At 33.6% G+C, this 15222-nt stretch overlaps 1 protein-coding gene across 1 annotated transcript; it reads right to left on the bottom strand.

Moving 5' to 3' along the window:
- Positions 1 to 813: 813 nt before the first annotated feature.
- LOTGIDRAFT_153557 (hypothetical protein) lies at positions 814 to 13778 on the bottom strand (the record flags this gene model as incomplete). The annotated part of the gene is made up of 18 exons (XM_009059587.1): positions 814 to 1182; positions 1613 to 1776; positions 2415 to 2547; positions 3151 to 3294; positions 4175 to 4332; positions 4812 to 4974; positions 5342 to 5595; positions 6064 to 6277; positions 7488 to 7572; positions 7872 to 7921; positions 8117 to 8292; positions 8767 to 8955; positions 9264 to 9382; positions 9640 to 9779; positions 10361 to 10521; positions 11557 to 11828; positions 12405 to 12495; positions 12872 to 13778. 18 exons carry the CDS (start codon positions 13776 to 13778, stop codon positions 814 to 816), a joined length of 3789 nt encoding a protein of 1262 aa, XP_009057835.1.
- Positions 13779 to 15222: the final 1444 nt, after the last annotated feature.

Genomic DNA, 15222 nt, shown 5'->3' with positions numbered 1-15222 from the left:
TTGTCTGTAGTTGCATCTAGTCGCAAAATCTAGCAGAATCAATTTGTTACTTGTAATGTTCAGGGGGGTAGACTATGAGAATCTAGGGGTCCAGATGAGACTAGCCAAGCAAGCCAACAACAACAAATCTTTGTAATTTGGGGCATTGTGAAATTATTTCGTCATAGGTTTGCAAATGTTAGAATAAAACACTTGCTGAAGCCAAATATGAACTTTTCTATAATTCGAAAGGTATTTTACCCTCATGGCTTAGTTAAATTAGACCACAAAAGACCTAAAATCTCAAACAGGCTACATCCCTGATTCTGCTGTTATAATGTCTAAATAAACTATGTTTGATTTTTCCACAACTAAATAAGTTACTTCATTTTCATTATCAATTTAAATTAATAAATAACCGTATATTAAAGCAATTGATTAAAAGTTTTTCTATGTGCTATGAATGACTTTAAAGCATAACAATTTCATATCCAGAGCACAAGGAAAAAATTGAGCACAGAAATATTGCTACTATGATGTCTACCATCATGGAATTAGAGAAAAATATGTCATGTGTAAATTTGCTATTTAAATAGTGATTCTTCTGTTATCAAGGTAACTAAATATAAATTGTGTAACAGTTCTTGGCTTGTAGCTGCTAAGCTTATGATAATATCTTCAGTATGTCATTGAGAACTTATTTTTTCTTTTCTGAAAATCCACAGATCTTTTAGTTTAACCCCAGAAAAAAAATGATATATTTGACATCTATTCTGTTTTGTATCTAATAACTTAAACTCATTATCACGATAGGCATTCAATCCATTAAAAAACTCACGGAAAAATAGGATTTCCATTGGGACCTGGGACTGGAAAAGCAGTTTTAGAAATAATATATATAATAATCACAATAACACATATACTTATACATGTACCGATGAACGCCTTTAACATGGCTTTCAGAGAGGCCTTATATCTGGCTGGAGCAAAGGTAGATAATAATGGAGCACATAGAGTAATAGTAAACAATATAGAAATAGACGTATTAATCAATAAAATATCACCAAATTTACTAAAAGGCTGAATAACTGTTTGTGTTAACGGGATTGCAGCGATTATTGTTGTAATGGCACTACTTATTATAGCCACCCCAATATGACGTAATGCGTAGATTGTTCTTTCTTTTCGTAACTCCTTATTTTTCTGAAATATCAAAGAAAAAGAATTTTTTCAAAGAAACCAATCTTTCAATTTCAAGATTTATGGATTTGTTAAATTGTATTTTCAAGAATATCAGAAACAAGAATTTAAATCAGCCTTTTCACAACATTCAACAGCTTTCACGCAATAGCCATTAAGGTTTATTAGTCCATACTTGTCTAATTCATCCATCCAATATAATTAATGCAAGATACATCAACTTCATTGAAATTTAGTTTCATGTGTTGAATATTACTAAGAGAGTCTTATTCCTTTCTCCAAGTTTCTCATATATCATTTTCTTACAAATTTTAATCTCTTAATAAACTGACCAAATCAAAAAGTAATTAGGGGACTCAACAAGAAACTAATTAAACAAATCAGACATGTGGTTGCAATAATACAAAACCAGCCTAGTACAAACCATACTTACTCTGCCTTCCATTAGAACAGTCTTGCCTGCTATGATATAGCCTTCTACCAGATGAACACAATAATCCACAGAGGAACCGACCAAGATAGACAGTGAGATAGCCTCTATAGCTCCCATCTCCCAACCAGCCATATAAAATATTCCTACCACACAACATATCATTGCTGAAAACAGAAAAATAAATTTCTTGAATTTAATTTGCTGAGATGCTGTTGCATATAAGAGCATTACAAGTGTCATGTAATTATTCCAGCTCACTTTTGTCATACAAGAGTTATCCACCTTGTACTATTGGTGTTCTAGAGCAGTTTTGCGTGGTTATAATACACAATTGTCGTGTCAATGTAGCTAGCTCAGCATAACATAATTTTCTGTGATATAGAATCAGAACGCTCTTAAGATGTAGATATATTTCTCAATCATGTGACATTTTGACTGATAGGTAGCGATAGGTTAAGTAAAACTGTTTCGCTGCCTCCACCCATTTCTTTGTAACGAAAATGTTATTTAATATGATCTAACTAATAAAGTCCATCAAATATAAATATTGAATTTAGTTTAACATTGTTAAGTGATGATTTGGGACGTGCTGCAGCAACGTCCGCGCGGATAGGGACGAAGAGTAAAAAAAAAACATTAACTTTAATGATGAGCCATTAGTATGATAAGCACAGATGATTGGACAATATAAAGTAAATAATCTGATGCTCGACATCGGTGATTCACCACAATATTGTCAAGAGGCTTATTAGGTCAATATTGTTACAAACATTACCATTATATTCTGAACAATCCTACTCACCAATGATAGTAAAAGCCACTATTGACAACAGTACAACATGACCAGTGAATATAGCCACGGCTATAATACAGATAACTAACGATAAAACTAAACCATATATAGCACTGTATACTGCTACTATTTCTATCATAACCTGTAAAAGATTTAGACTTATAAAATGATCTCAAAAATGCCCTTTCTGTTGTATATAGAACGAGAGAAAGACACTTAGCAATGTTTATAGTTTAAATCAAAGTTATAGCACGTTTTACTACATAGAAGCTCTTTATTATACTGTTTCTGTTTCATAACCTATAATATAACACATTACATAAAATATATCATCACATCTTTATCATTATAGCTTCAAAATTGTATTTACATGGCTCTGAATAAATTTTGTTCTAAAAATTAGGCAGATGTTTTGCATTCATGAAAATTATGCAGGCATAAAATAATACAAGAGTTGAACCAAAGGATGCTGTGACTTTAATTCGTCAATTCTGACTTGAAATCAATATAAGGCACATTCAATCACTATTTTATGCTATGGCTTTGATTTATTTATCATTTTATACATGTGATAAGTTTGCCAACTAAGTATCCCATTGGAACAGTCCACATAGCAAATATTGTATATTTGGGATATTTTTTCATCTGTATAAAATTTACAAGAATAATTATTTTTTCTGAAAAAATATGCTCTTCACTTTATTCAGGCACAGTATCATCAATGTGTCGTCACATCAAATCTTACCTTTTTCCAAAACTCTGACGTCTGGTAAATATCTCGTAATGGTGAGTCAGCATCCAATATATCAGTTTTTATCTTTTCTATAAATCTATCCCACTCTAAATATTTCTGGTAAGCCTTGAAGTAGGAATCCCCTTTAGATGTGGTCTGAAATTACCAGGATGAATTGGTATGAATGTAATGATGGTAATTCTCTTTGGAGGAGTCCACTACTATTATATATTTACTCTTGATTTTGCCATGCTTTCCACAAGATTTTGATTAACGGAATTGATCTGCTTGTATTTCATGATGTTGATCTAAATAGTAGTGGCGGGTGTCGAGCGAAGCAGACCATGCTTCCTCTTTTCAAAACACCTGATGGTACTTCTCTTTGGAGGATTCTTCTACTATAATATTTTACTCTTGATTTTGCCATGCTTTGGACTAGATTTTGATTAATGGAATTGCAATGCCTGTACTGAATTTTATTTTTTGCTTGTACAGATTTTTATTTTTATATTAAAATGGTCATGGTGCGATGTACACAGATCTAAATTATCTGGGAATAGCAAAACAGAGAATGTAATGATGTTAATAGTTTGTTATGTTACTTAGCAGTCAATAATCTTAACACAGAAATTTAAATCTGATTTCACACCCAAATATGAAAAGTTCAAATCAACAATTTCAATGCTGCATAATCTTTACGGCAGTCAGTCATATCAACATTCCAGTTGTATTATTTTATATTATGCAAAATTTTATGATATGAAATATTTCATTTCACTGTCAAGTCAAAAATAGTTAAAAAGAGGATAAAGAGTACATTCTAATTATGAAAACCACATTGTTGATAAATAAGATAGAATTTATTATGTATGCTATAAATCTTTAAGTACAGCAGTCCTCAAAAGATGGTTCTAATTACATATTTTAAATAATAATATGTATGGTTTTTGTCAATTTACACTAGTAGCAGGATCACAAAACATGAGAAACTGTTTTACCTTCATAGGTTGGACATGCAAAATAGTCTACAACTCACCGATTCAAAGGCGAATGCAATCCATTTTAATGTACGATTAACGTTCAATCCACCAAGGGCGTGATCTAAATGTTGATGATGGTAGGATTCTAAACTCTGGGGTAAGTTACGACATTCTGGTATCATATCTATAAAACGTTGCATTTGATACGGTACTTCTGAAAAATAGAAAAGTAAAATTTTGATCTTTATAGCAATATTATGCTGTTAATATATTCATTCAAGGGTAAAATTTTTGAAATTTTAACTCTTAAAGATCGAAATAAAAAACTGAACAAGCAATACAAAAGCAAGAAATAAAAATAACAAAACTAGAATAACGCACCAGACCTTCATCACTGACAGGGGAAAACATCAAGAGATGATTTCTTGTGGAAAAAGTTCTAAGAATTCAAATGTTTATTGTTGCCTGAATAATATTCTAGAAATATTAGCTGTGTTCCACCTATAAAAAAACTGCAATGTTCTCGCCAACATTAGAACAGATAGTAGTTTTGCAGTTATATCAAAATATGGAAACACAAATGTAACTTTAATTTATATCTTTGTGGAGCTAACATTTTTCACAATTTATTGTATTAATTAATTTACTGAACCTCCCTGACTCATCAATACATAACAATTTCTAAAAACTTACGAGCAGGAATACATTGAGCACTGCCATTTTGAACCAGGTGATGATTTTGAGCTATCCGGTGACAGATTGTACATAAATCTGATAGGATTTTCTTTGTTTTGTCTGATTGTAGATTATTCATACTAAAAGCTTCTGGTAGTTCATCATTATACATTACAGTACCCTAAAACATGGAGAAATATTTGTTTAGACAAAGCTTCTTTTTTTGAATTTCAAAATAATTTCAAAATACTCACAAAAATACTTAATATTTTATCATGGATAAAAGGGATATAAAGTTAGAAAGACTTGAAACTGAGGTTTAATGAGATTTTAAAACTTTTTTTTGTGTTTCGAGGACACTGATAGCATCAAGTTTGTTCCATTCCATTTTCAGTCAGATGTCTATGTTTCTAGGAATTCCACTAAAACTAAGCTCTCATAAAGTCATCATCACAAATGCTCTTAGATGTAATTAGAAGCTTTTGTAATATTGTGGTAAAAAAGAAGTGCTTGTATAATCACACAAAATAAAGCACAACTGTATTCACCTTATCTTCATTAATGACATGTCCAGTTCTGACTTTAGGCAACATCAATTCTTTAATACCAAATACAACATACACTGTGGTACCAGACTGAATTCTGGGTCTATCTTTAACATTGTTACAACTATTATTTTTACAGGCATTAAATCCTTCTTTCACAGGCTTGGCAGTATCTCTTTCTGCAGGCTTCCATTTTGGACGGTTAGGGTATACTGGTCGTGGTGTTGGGTGGTGTCTCATTTCATGATGTAACGTGACTGAAATCAAAATAAATTTTTCATGAATGAATTTTTTTCAAGAATCAAAATAATTCTCAAAGAGTGAGTTTGGCATTATTGAAACATAAACGATTGCATTGCTGGGTTTCAAGAAAAACATGCGAAATAATAAACAAGGTACTAACGATCCGAATCTATGCCAGACACATATCCATCATGTGTTCATTAATAATTTAATAGTAAACTGTAACTCTTACAATAATAAATTTTACATGTATCAGGATTAGATTCAATACATGAGGACATGGTCCTGTCTAACATTCAGCTCATACAATGGGGCAATACAATGAATAATATGAAAAAATGGTAAGTTGTTAATTTCGACCACCCTCAAACGTTTTAATAATTTACTGCATGTGTTGACAATTTGAATCATCACCAGCAATTATGCAATTATATTGGATATCAAGTAGCACAATTATTTCACTTGAGCGTAAATCAACAGACCTTTCTGAGTGGTTGTTTTAAGAGTGGTGGTAGGTTCTGTGGTAGGGCTTGCAGTGGTATGTGGTACAGCTGTGTTTTCCTCTGTGGTAGATAGTGTGGTAGTTTGTGGTAAAGTCTGTGGTTTCTGTGGCAATGTGGCATGATTAAATATCGGAGGTAGGAGGGCATTATGCTTGGGCTGACTAACTTTAGGTTTGGAGGAGGGATATCGGCTCTGGTAAATAAAAAGGAAAAGTCTTTATCACAATCAGAATGAGAATCAAAAGAGAATTTGAAAAAACTTCAATTTTTTTAATGTTTGAGATAAATGATTGATCTAAAGGAATGGAAAGCACTCAATGGCATTGTAGAGGTTACTGTGCCTTTCTAAATCGTGACATGCCTTTTTTGTACTTTCAGGATTTTATAAGGTCTCTAGTGCAACACAATGTCCATAAAGCTAAAAAAAAAACAATGAAAAGTCCAGCTTAATTAATGATTATCTCGTATTTTCAACTTAAAATTTCAAAACTAATACAAAACATCCCCTACTGTTACTAACTGACAGTACTTACAATATAAAGACCAGAACATTCCCTACTGTTACTGACTGACAGTACTTACAATATAAAGACCAGAACATTCCCTACTGTTACTGACTGACAGTACTTACAATATAAAGACCAGAACATTCCCTACTGTTACTGACTGACAGTACTTACCATATAAAAACCAGAACATCCCCTACTGTTACTAACTGACAGTACTTACCATATAAAGACCAGAGCATTCCCTACTGTTACTGACTGACAGTACTTACAATATAAAGACCAGAACATTCCCTACTGTTACTGACTGACAGTACATACAATATAAAGACCAGAACATCCCCTACTGTTACTGACAGTACTTACCATATAAAGACCAGAACATCCCCTACTGTTACTGACAGTACTTACCATATAAAGACCAGAGCATTCCCTACTGTTACTAACTGACAGTACTTACAATATAAAGACCAGAACATTTCCTACTGTAACTAACTGACAGTACTTACCATATAAAGACCAGAGCATTCCCTACTGTTACTGACTGACAGTACTTACAATATAAAGACCAGAACATCCCCTACTGTTACTGACTGACAGTACTTACGATATAAAGACCAGAACATTCCCTACTGTTACTAACTGACAGTACTTACCATATAAAGACCAGAACATCCCCTACTGTTACTAACTGACAGTACTTACAATATAAAGACCAGAGCATTCCCTACTGTTACTAACTGACAGTACTTACCATATAAAGACCAGAACATTCCCTATTGTTACTAACTGACAGTACTTACAATATAAAGACCATAATATCCCCTACTGTTACTAACTGACAGTACTTATAACATAAAGACCAGAACATCCCCTACTGTTACTGACAGTACTTACCATATAAAGACCAGAACATCCCCTACTGTTACTAACAGTTCTTACCATATAAAGACCAGAACATTCCCTACTGTTACTGACAGTTCTTACCATATAAAGACCAGAACATTCCCTACTGTTACTGACTGACAGTACTTACCCTATAAAGACCAGAACATTCCCTACTGTTACTAACTGTCAGTACTTACCATATAAAGACCAGAACATTCCCTACTGTTACTAACTGACAGTACTTACAATATAAAGACCAGAACATCCCCTACTGTTACTTACTGACAGTACTTACCATATAAAGACCAGAACATCCCCTACTGTTACTAACTGACAGTACTTACCCTATAAAGACCAGAACATCCCCTACTGTTACTTACTGACAGTACTTACCCTATAAAGACCAGAACATCCCCTACTGTTACTAACTGACAGTACTTACCCTATAAAGACCAGAACATTCCCTACTGTTACTAACTGACAGTACTTACCATATAAAGACCAGAACATTCCCTACTGTTACTAACTGACAGTACTTGCAATATAAAGACCAGAACATCCCCTACTGTTACTGACTGACAGTACTTATCATATAAAGACCCGAACATTCCCATCTGTTACTAACTGACAGTACTTACCATATAAAGACCAGAACATCGATCACACCGCAGATTATCTAAGATACTAAAATTAGCCTTCAGATCTAACAGTTGTTGAAGATTGGTATCTGGATGAAACAGTTGTGGTGGATGAGAGGCCGGTTGGAGTTGCGATAACAACCCAATTGATGTCATAAGTATACACAAATGAACACCTGAAATGGACAAAAGACATATTGCCTTATTTCAAACAGTGAAAAATTTTGGATAAACTTTAACAATTTCAAATCTTTTTAGAGCTCCACTAAATCTAGGCCGGCAAATAAAGCTCTAAATGTTGTACAGGTTAAAGGGGAGTAATATATGACTAACTTAAAAAAAAAAGAATTGTGTTAATCTTTCTCTTGTGCACACAGATATCAATTTCCAAATTATCCTTGGTTTTCCATTAAATTTTATCAAGGAAGTAATACTTTCTTAATTTTTTTCTCTACTCAGTTATTTGAACCATCACATTCAGTTTGAACACTGCTTCTAGACTTACATAAAGATATTTGAAATTATCTCTTCACCACTAAAGACAACTTGAAATGATCAATTTTAGCCATACATCGTATGAAGGACCAACATCCAACATCATTACTGAACAAGTTCTATTCTCAATCAATTAACAATTCAATCCTACGTACCAATAATGATCCACTTTCCCTTGATGTGAGTTATAACTGGAGCTATATAGTTTGACAGGAACTTGAGGATGTATTTCCCTATGTTAAAGCCTGGCATCGTGGATGTATTTGGTGTGTGTTGTGGTGTTTCGAACACTGGATCAAGTACTATCATAGGTTCATCATTACCAGTTTCAGTATTAAATGTGGCTGTAAAAATAATCTTCATTACATCTTCTATTCACTTGACATTTGTTTAAATTCAATCACATGCCAACAGGAAAATGTTTTAGAAAACAATCTCTTTAAGTCGCTTCAAAGAAATAACTGTTGACTTACAGTTATGAGTATTGGTACTGTTCACATCTCCACAGTCTGTTTTGCTCTCTCCCACAGTCCCCTATGTACACCCCTACCCGTCATGTCCAAACCACGCCCCTATTCGTCTCACTTCTTAATAATACCATGTCAAAACCCTTATTCAGGATGACCCCTACCTAAATCCCCAGGGTTCTTACCTGTAGGGTCATCATCTATTTGTAACATAGGTACATCTATACTACCAGAGGCTGAGATACTAGAGCTATGGGTACTGGTACTGCCATCACTTTCACAGTCTGTTGTTTTCCCTTTACATCTGTAATAACCATATAAAACACAAGCCATTATATATAAAATTTTTGAAACAAAATGTTTAATCTGTAATGCCCATTTATAGCTGGAAGCAAATAGAAGCTGAACCAATTGATAGAAAGAGTTGATTGCATCAAGAGCGTTCACAAACCATGAAATATATGTCAAGAGTTTATATCACTGTTTTAATGTTTTTAACAAAAGCTTTCTTTCAAAAGATTTACAATCCAAAAAATATTTCTGATAAAATAAAATACCTACCCTCTGTAACATCGGAGTTCGCATCTAGAGAAGAGTCTCTGCCACAAATACAGAGTAGGTGGCATAACAATAAACACAGTTATCCAACACGAACATACAATTAAAGACATGAATAACCCAAACTCATAGACGGCAGGAATCTACAACAAATATCAACAAATAAATGACAAGGTAAGCTAATACTAAGTTTTTAAATAAGGGTCATTTTGTTAGAGTAATGAATGATCAATAAAGTCATGCTATGCGATCTTCAGACAACCTAATTTTCAGCCTGTGTTTTTACTGAAGTTAGACAAGTAGAACTTATTCTAATGTCTACACTTTGAGACCAGTTCGGAACATTTGTTCAAAGAAACATCAAATAATTATTATATTACTTGGTGAGGTAATTCTAAGTTTTTATTTAAAGGTCATTTTTTTAGATTAATGAATAATGATCAACAAATTCATAGACAGCAGGAATCTAAAGCAAATCTAAAATAAAATATTTGGTATGGTAATACTAAGTATTGAAATAAGGGCCAATTTGTAAGGATTCCTCCTGAACTATAACAAGAGGGATAGCAGTTAATTGTACCTGAACCAAACGACTGGAGACAACTGCCACATTTCAGGTGCCAAATGCTACCACTGTACTTGCAAAATTTCCTATAATAAACTTTATATAAATCAAGGCCAGGAAAAAGGACGTAAAATTTTTACTTTATTTCATTGAACTTACCGAAGAGGCTATATTAGCGGCAAAGGCTGCTGCAGTAGTAAATGAAGTAAAAAAAGTAGCGACACCGGCAGTACGAAGAGTATAAAATATACGAGAGGTTAATTCAGAGCGATGATTTGATTGGTGATAAATATTTATAAATACAAACACGTCATCTACACCTGGAATTGAGAATAAAGATAAATCAATAAAATACAAAAAGATTTCTCTTTAAAGGGATTGTCAGGACATCAGGAAGACTTCTCGCAGTGAGTAGATCGTATTCAAAGACAAAAATCTAATAATAGCCTCGTCATAGTACACTTAGTTCTTGTGAAATAGCAAGGCCCACAGAGTACAGACGTTTGACTGAAAATAGGAATGGTGCAAATCGCTGCTATCAGTGTTCGTAATACAATGTTCAAAGTATGATATTAAGTAATTCTGGAATAACAGAACCTACAGGCATTGGACAGGAGGTCAGAAAACTCAGAATGGTGCCAGAAAAACTTTAAATAATGTGTGGTCAAATTGGCTGTCGTCACAACAAGAGATCAAAGATGTGAATCTGCATCATATTCTGCTGTTGCTAATTACTCTTAGAGTTACCACTCAATTCAGCACTAAACACGAGTTTCTGGTAGTTATCACCAATCTGTGCTCAAGTTTGCAACATCAAAACAAGAGATTATATGTAGGAATCAGCATCAAATTCTGCCGTCACCACATGACTCAGCACTACAACCGTTTCTTTAACTCCACCCTCGTCTAAGCCAGACCTGTGCAACCTTTCTGCAACGGCGAGCCTCATATAGGGGATGCGAATTGGCCGTGGGCCACATAACCAACCATCAATGAATCGTGGAATTAACAACGAGAAATGTGCAATTTTTTACTTATTCAATAACGTATTTCAATGTGCATTGAAAATAACAGACATATTTGACGTAAAATCACCGTTTCACACGAGGTCAGACCTCGTTAACGATTTGATTGGTTAGATTCATTAGACGTCATACTTTGATATAACAGCGCGGATATAACAGGTTTCGATATCAGAATAGGCAGAGACAATCTGCGGGCCACACCGACAGTGACAAGAGCAAACGAAGTATTTGCTTGCGACCGCATTTCACTCAAATTTTACATGATGCCGCACGCTGCAGCTGGCCCGCGGGTCGTAGGTTGAACAGGCCTGGTCTAAGCAAAACACTTACCTATGCCAATAATAACGAAGGCTGCAGCTCCATTTAATATTCCTAGAGCGTTAATCTTGAACACAACACGATAAAAAAAGAAGGCAACAGGAAAACTTAGTAGGATACTCCAGATTCCACAGACAGTCAGCCAGGGTGAGAAGGAGGTCAAAATAAACATTATTATGAATATAGACCCTAGAGAATAAGCTGCCATTGTGATGTCACCCCAAAATGTTGAGTCTATTTCATAATCAAACAGTTCATTACCACCGTACAAAACTTGCACTTTACTGAAATATACAAATTTTATGAATAATGATCTTAAGACCACCTATCTTACACCCTCACACCATAACAATCAACAGTTGTGTATGGTTGCAAATAAGAAGACGTATGTTAGATGTATGTTACGTTTGGAACTCATGGCCATTTTCATAATTCCCAACAATGTGCAACTGGTAATCGCTATGGTGTGAGGGCACCTTTGTATGATCATTTTTATATATTTCTCATTAATGGAGACTCTTTAGAAAGACAAATAGCTTTTTGCTTTGACTGAAATATGCAGATGTTAGTCTTGTGTTAGTTGGATAATTCATAAAAAGCTGTGTCCAATTGTCAAATCCTCTCAATTGCAATTCAAAATTTAAAAATTGATGAATGAATATCCTTATTTGTTTACACAACTAACAGTAGGCTAGCTGTTCCATTTTAATGTAAAGCTACAAACAAAATACAATTTAGAGTGGTATATGGTACTCAAGGTTTGTCAGCATGCCTCAAGAAACTCAAGTGGTCTCAAGCTAGATTGGATAGCTTGTGTTGGCAGTATTGGAAGATAGATAATAATTAAATAAATCTCTTACTCATTTGAAGCCTTTGACAGTATATCAATATAAGTGATCTCAAAATTTTTGAATTTTTCTTTCTGTTCATGAGATTCACCACATTCATAATCTGGAAAGACAAAATATAAAAATGTACTGAAAGCATTCCATTATAATTCTAATAATTATGAAAGCTAATGTTTAATGCCACAGGCTTAATGACGACTAACTGAGCACCTCTTTAAAGAATAGATTTCTACAGGTGCCCTCACACTATAGTGATTATCAGTTGCTTATGGTTGCGAATAATGAAAGTGGTCATGAGTATTGAACACAACTCAGTTGCATGAGAGAACAAGAGTTGCATGGCCGCTAATCTTATTTGCAACAATAACCAAATGGTGATAGCTATGATGGGAGGGCACCTTTAGATAAAGGATAGTCTGAATCAATCTGCTTTTCATTCAGATGTTTAAGACAGAAAAAAACTCTTGCTTGAAACGTACCTGGTAAAGGAAAACCAAACAAAACTTCAGTTCGTATCAATCTACTTTTAGGATAGGTCCTGTTTATTTTCTCATCCACAAAGTAATAAAATTCGTCATGATTCATAGCAAACTTTAATGCACTATCCACATCATCAATATGGGATCCCAAACCATCATAATGGATCTGGCCATTACTGTCTTGTGTTGGAAAAAAATAAGTCATTAACGAATTCAAAGGGGCACAACCCTTGTTTTCTTTAATAGCTGGATCTATAATGGCCATGTGAAGATCTTTAAAACAAAACTGTCCATATTGAGGATGGTTCATGATTTGCTTTTCAACCTTATGTACCAGTTCAAGTCTTTCTTTAGTAAACATATTTCTATCACTGCCTTTCGCTAGATAAACAAGATGCATTTTCCATCTTGGTACAGTCTGTACGCGCAGAGCACATCTTTTATTTATAGATCGTTTCTTTCGAGATTCATCTTCATTATGCATGGTCATTTTATTTAGGTCATCATTATGAGAAGTATCACGTTTGAGTCTATGTCTTGTCTGACTTTCAGCCATTTGCAATGCTCCATATCGTTTGTAGGCCTCATGATTTGGAATGCTGAAAGCATCAATGGACTTATCGATGACAGGTTGAGTCTCTAGTCCGAACCAACTGTACCAACCTAAAGACAGACTGACAGCCGACATGACAAATAACACAAGAACACATATTATAATATCACAATATTTACAATGTTTTTTACATCTACACCTCCGCGAACTCTCCTCCTGTCTTGAGCCGTCCGTCATCTGTGGCGACATGATTGACTGATCATCCAGTAACTCATTAACATCGACACCATCTTGTGTGGCCAATAAATCATAACCATTATATCTCCTCCTATCTGTTAACAGCAAACACGGCATGTTTCTTAACCTGCAAACACAATAACAAGTACATGTACATCATATCAAACTAAGATGGAGTAATCAAAGTAAGATGATTTTGACACAATAGCACAGAGCAACCATTGATATCACTTGGAACACCGTAAAGATTCACATTGTATTTGTATTTGTATGTTCACAATGATGGCAGCAAAGCCTTTGCTTGTAGCCTCTTCTTTTTTTCATCTAACAATGATGAGATGGAAATCAAGATTCACATTAGACATATTCCAAATAATGTTAATATAAATCTGACAAGGATGGTCATAGCTTGGAAATCAGACTGCTTTCTATGGTCGGAGTGTATCTGTGACTCGTGACATTGTGAGTCAATGTTGTCTGGCTGGTTAGGAAATAAGTTTGATTCTCAGTGTCTGCAATATTTGTTGTGACTTACAGATCAGTAAAAAGAAACTGAAAACTTATCTTTAGTAGATGTAAATAAATAAAAACAACCCTTTTTACTGAAATTTTCTGAAATTAACTAAAGAAAATCCTCCCACTAATTTTTTTAAAACTTATAATACTCTTTTCTTTTAGAACTGGTAACAAGAAAACTTTCATATTATAGACTTTTGTTTATTGTAGATTACTCGTGGTTGTTTTTTTTAACTTAATACTAACTATGCTAACTTCACCTTATCTTGTATTGAACATTTATCTCTTTATTTGTGATCTTGGCCAGTGCTTTACATAGAAGTTTTTAGGAACTTCTTCACTCTTAACACTATTTAATATGTTTGCAGAAACGTTTTATGTTACTGTTCTTTATGTTTTTTGGTAGGTCTCCTATGTATTTTAAAGGTTTTAACATAACATATGGAGTCTTTATAAGGTCCAACAACAAAACTAGTTAAAGCTGCTTAATTAACAATTTGTTTTTAATTAAACCTTTTAAAACAAATTCAGTATGATCAAGTAGATACATAGACGTCAATAGCATATTTTAGAAATATTTTTAGGAGTAATCTTCCACAGTCTTCAGAATGAAAATTTGCATACTGTCCCTTTAAAAGCAATATTGTTAGGTGTATAAATTATTAAATAAGTTGAGCCTTTGCCCTTATCAAACACACCAGAAAATATTCTGATAGAAATAATTGAAAAAAAAACTTAACAATTCTGGCTTAGAAAATATAATCAAAAGTTTAAATATTTTGGCTTAACTGAAATGAAATACTAGTTCCAACATCAACCAAATTAAATATTCTTTATATAGCTTATGTAATGTAACAAATCAAGGAAGTATCACATATATTTATATAAGATTTCTACTTGTCCATTGGCCCATATAAAAGTTGTTATAAAAACTTATATACCTATATATAACAGGAGAAATATGTATTCAAATTCATTAAAGTGTGACCAGCAAAACACTGTTAAAGGTAATGTCAAGACGGTTTTGTGGTCAACTTTACCTATA

The sequence above is a fragment of the Lottia gigantea genome, assembly GCF_000327385.1.
Source record: "Lottia gigantea unplaced genomic scaffold LOTGIsca_4, whole genome shotgun sequence".
Taxonomy (NCBI): Eukaryota; Metazoa; Mollusca; class Gastropoda; family Lottiidae; genus Lottia; species Lottia gigantea.
Note: the sequence above shows the minus strand (reverse complement) of the source record. Positions and strands in the feature narration are given on the sequence as shown.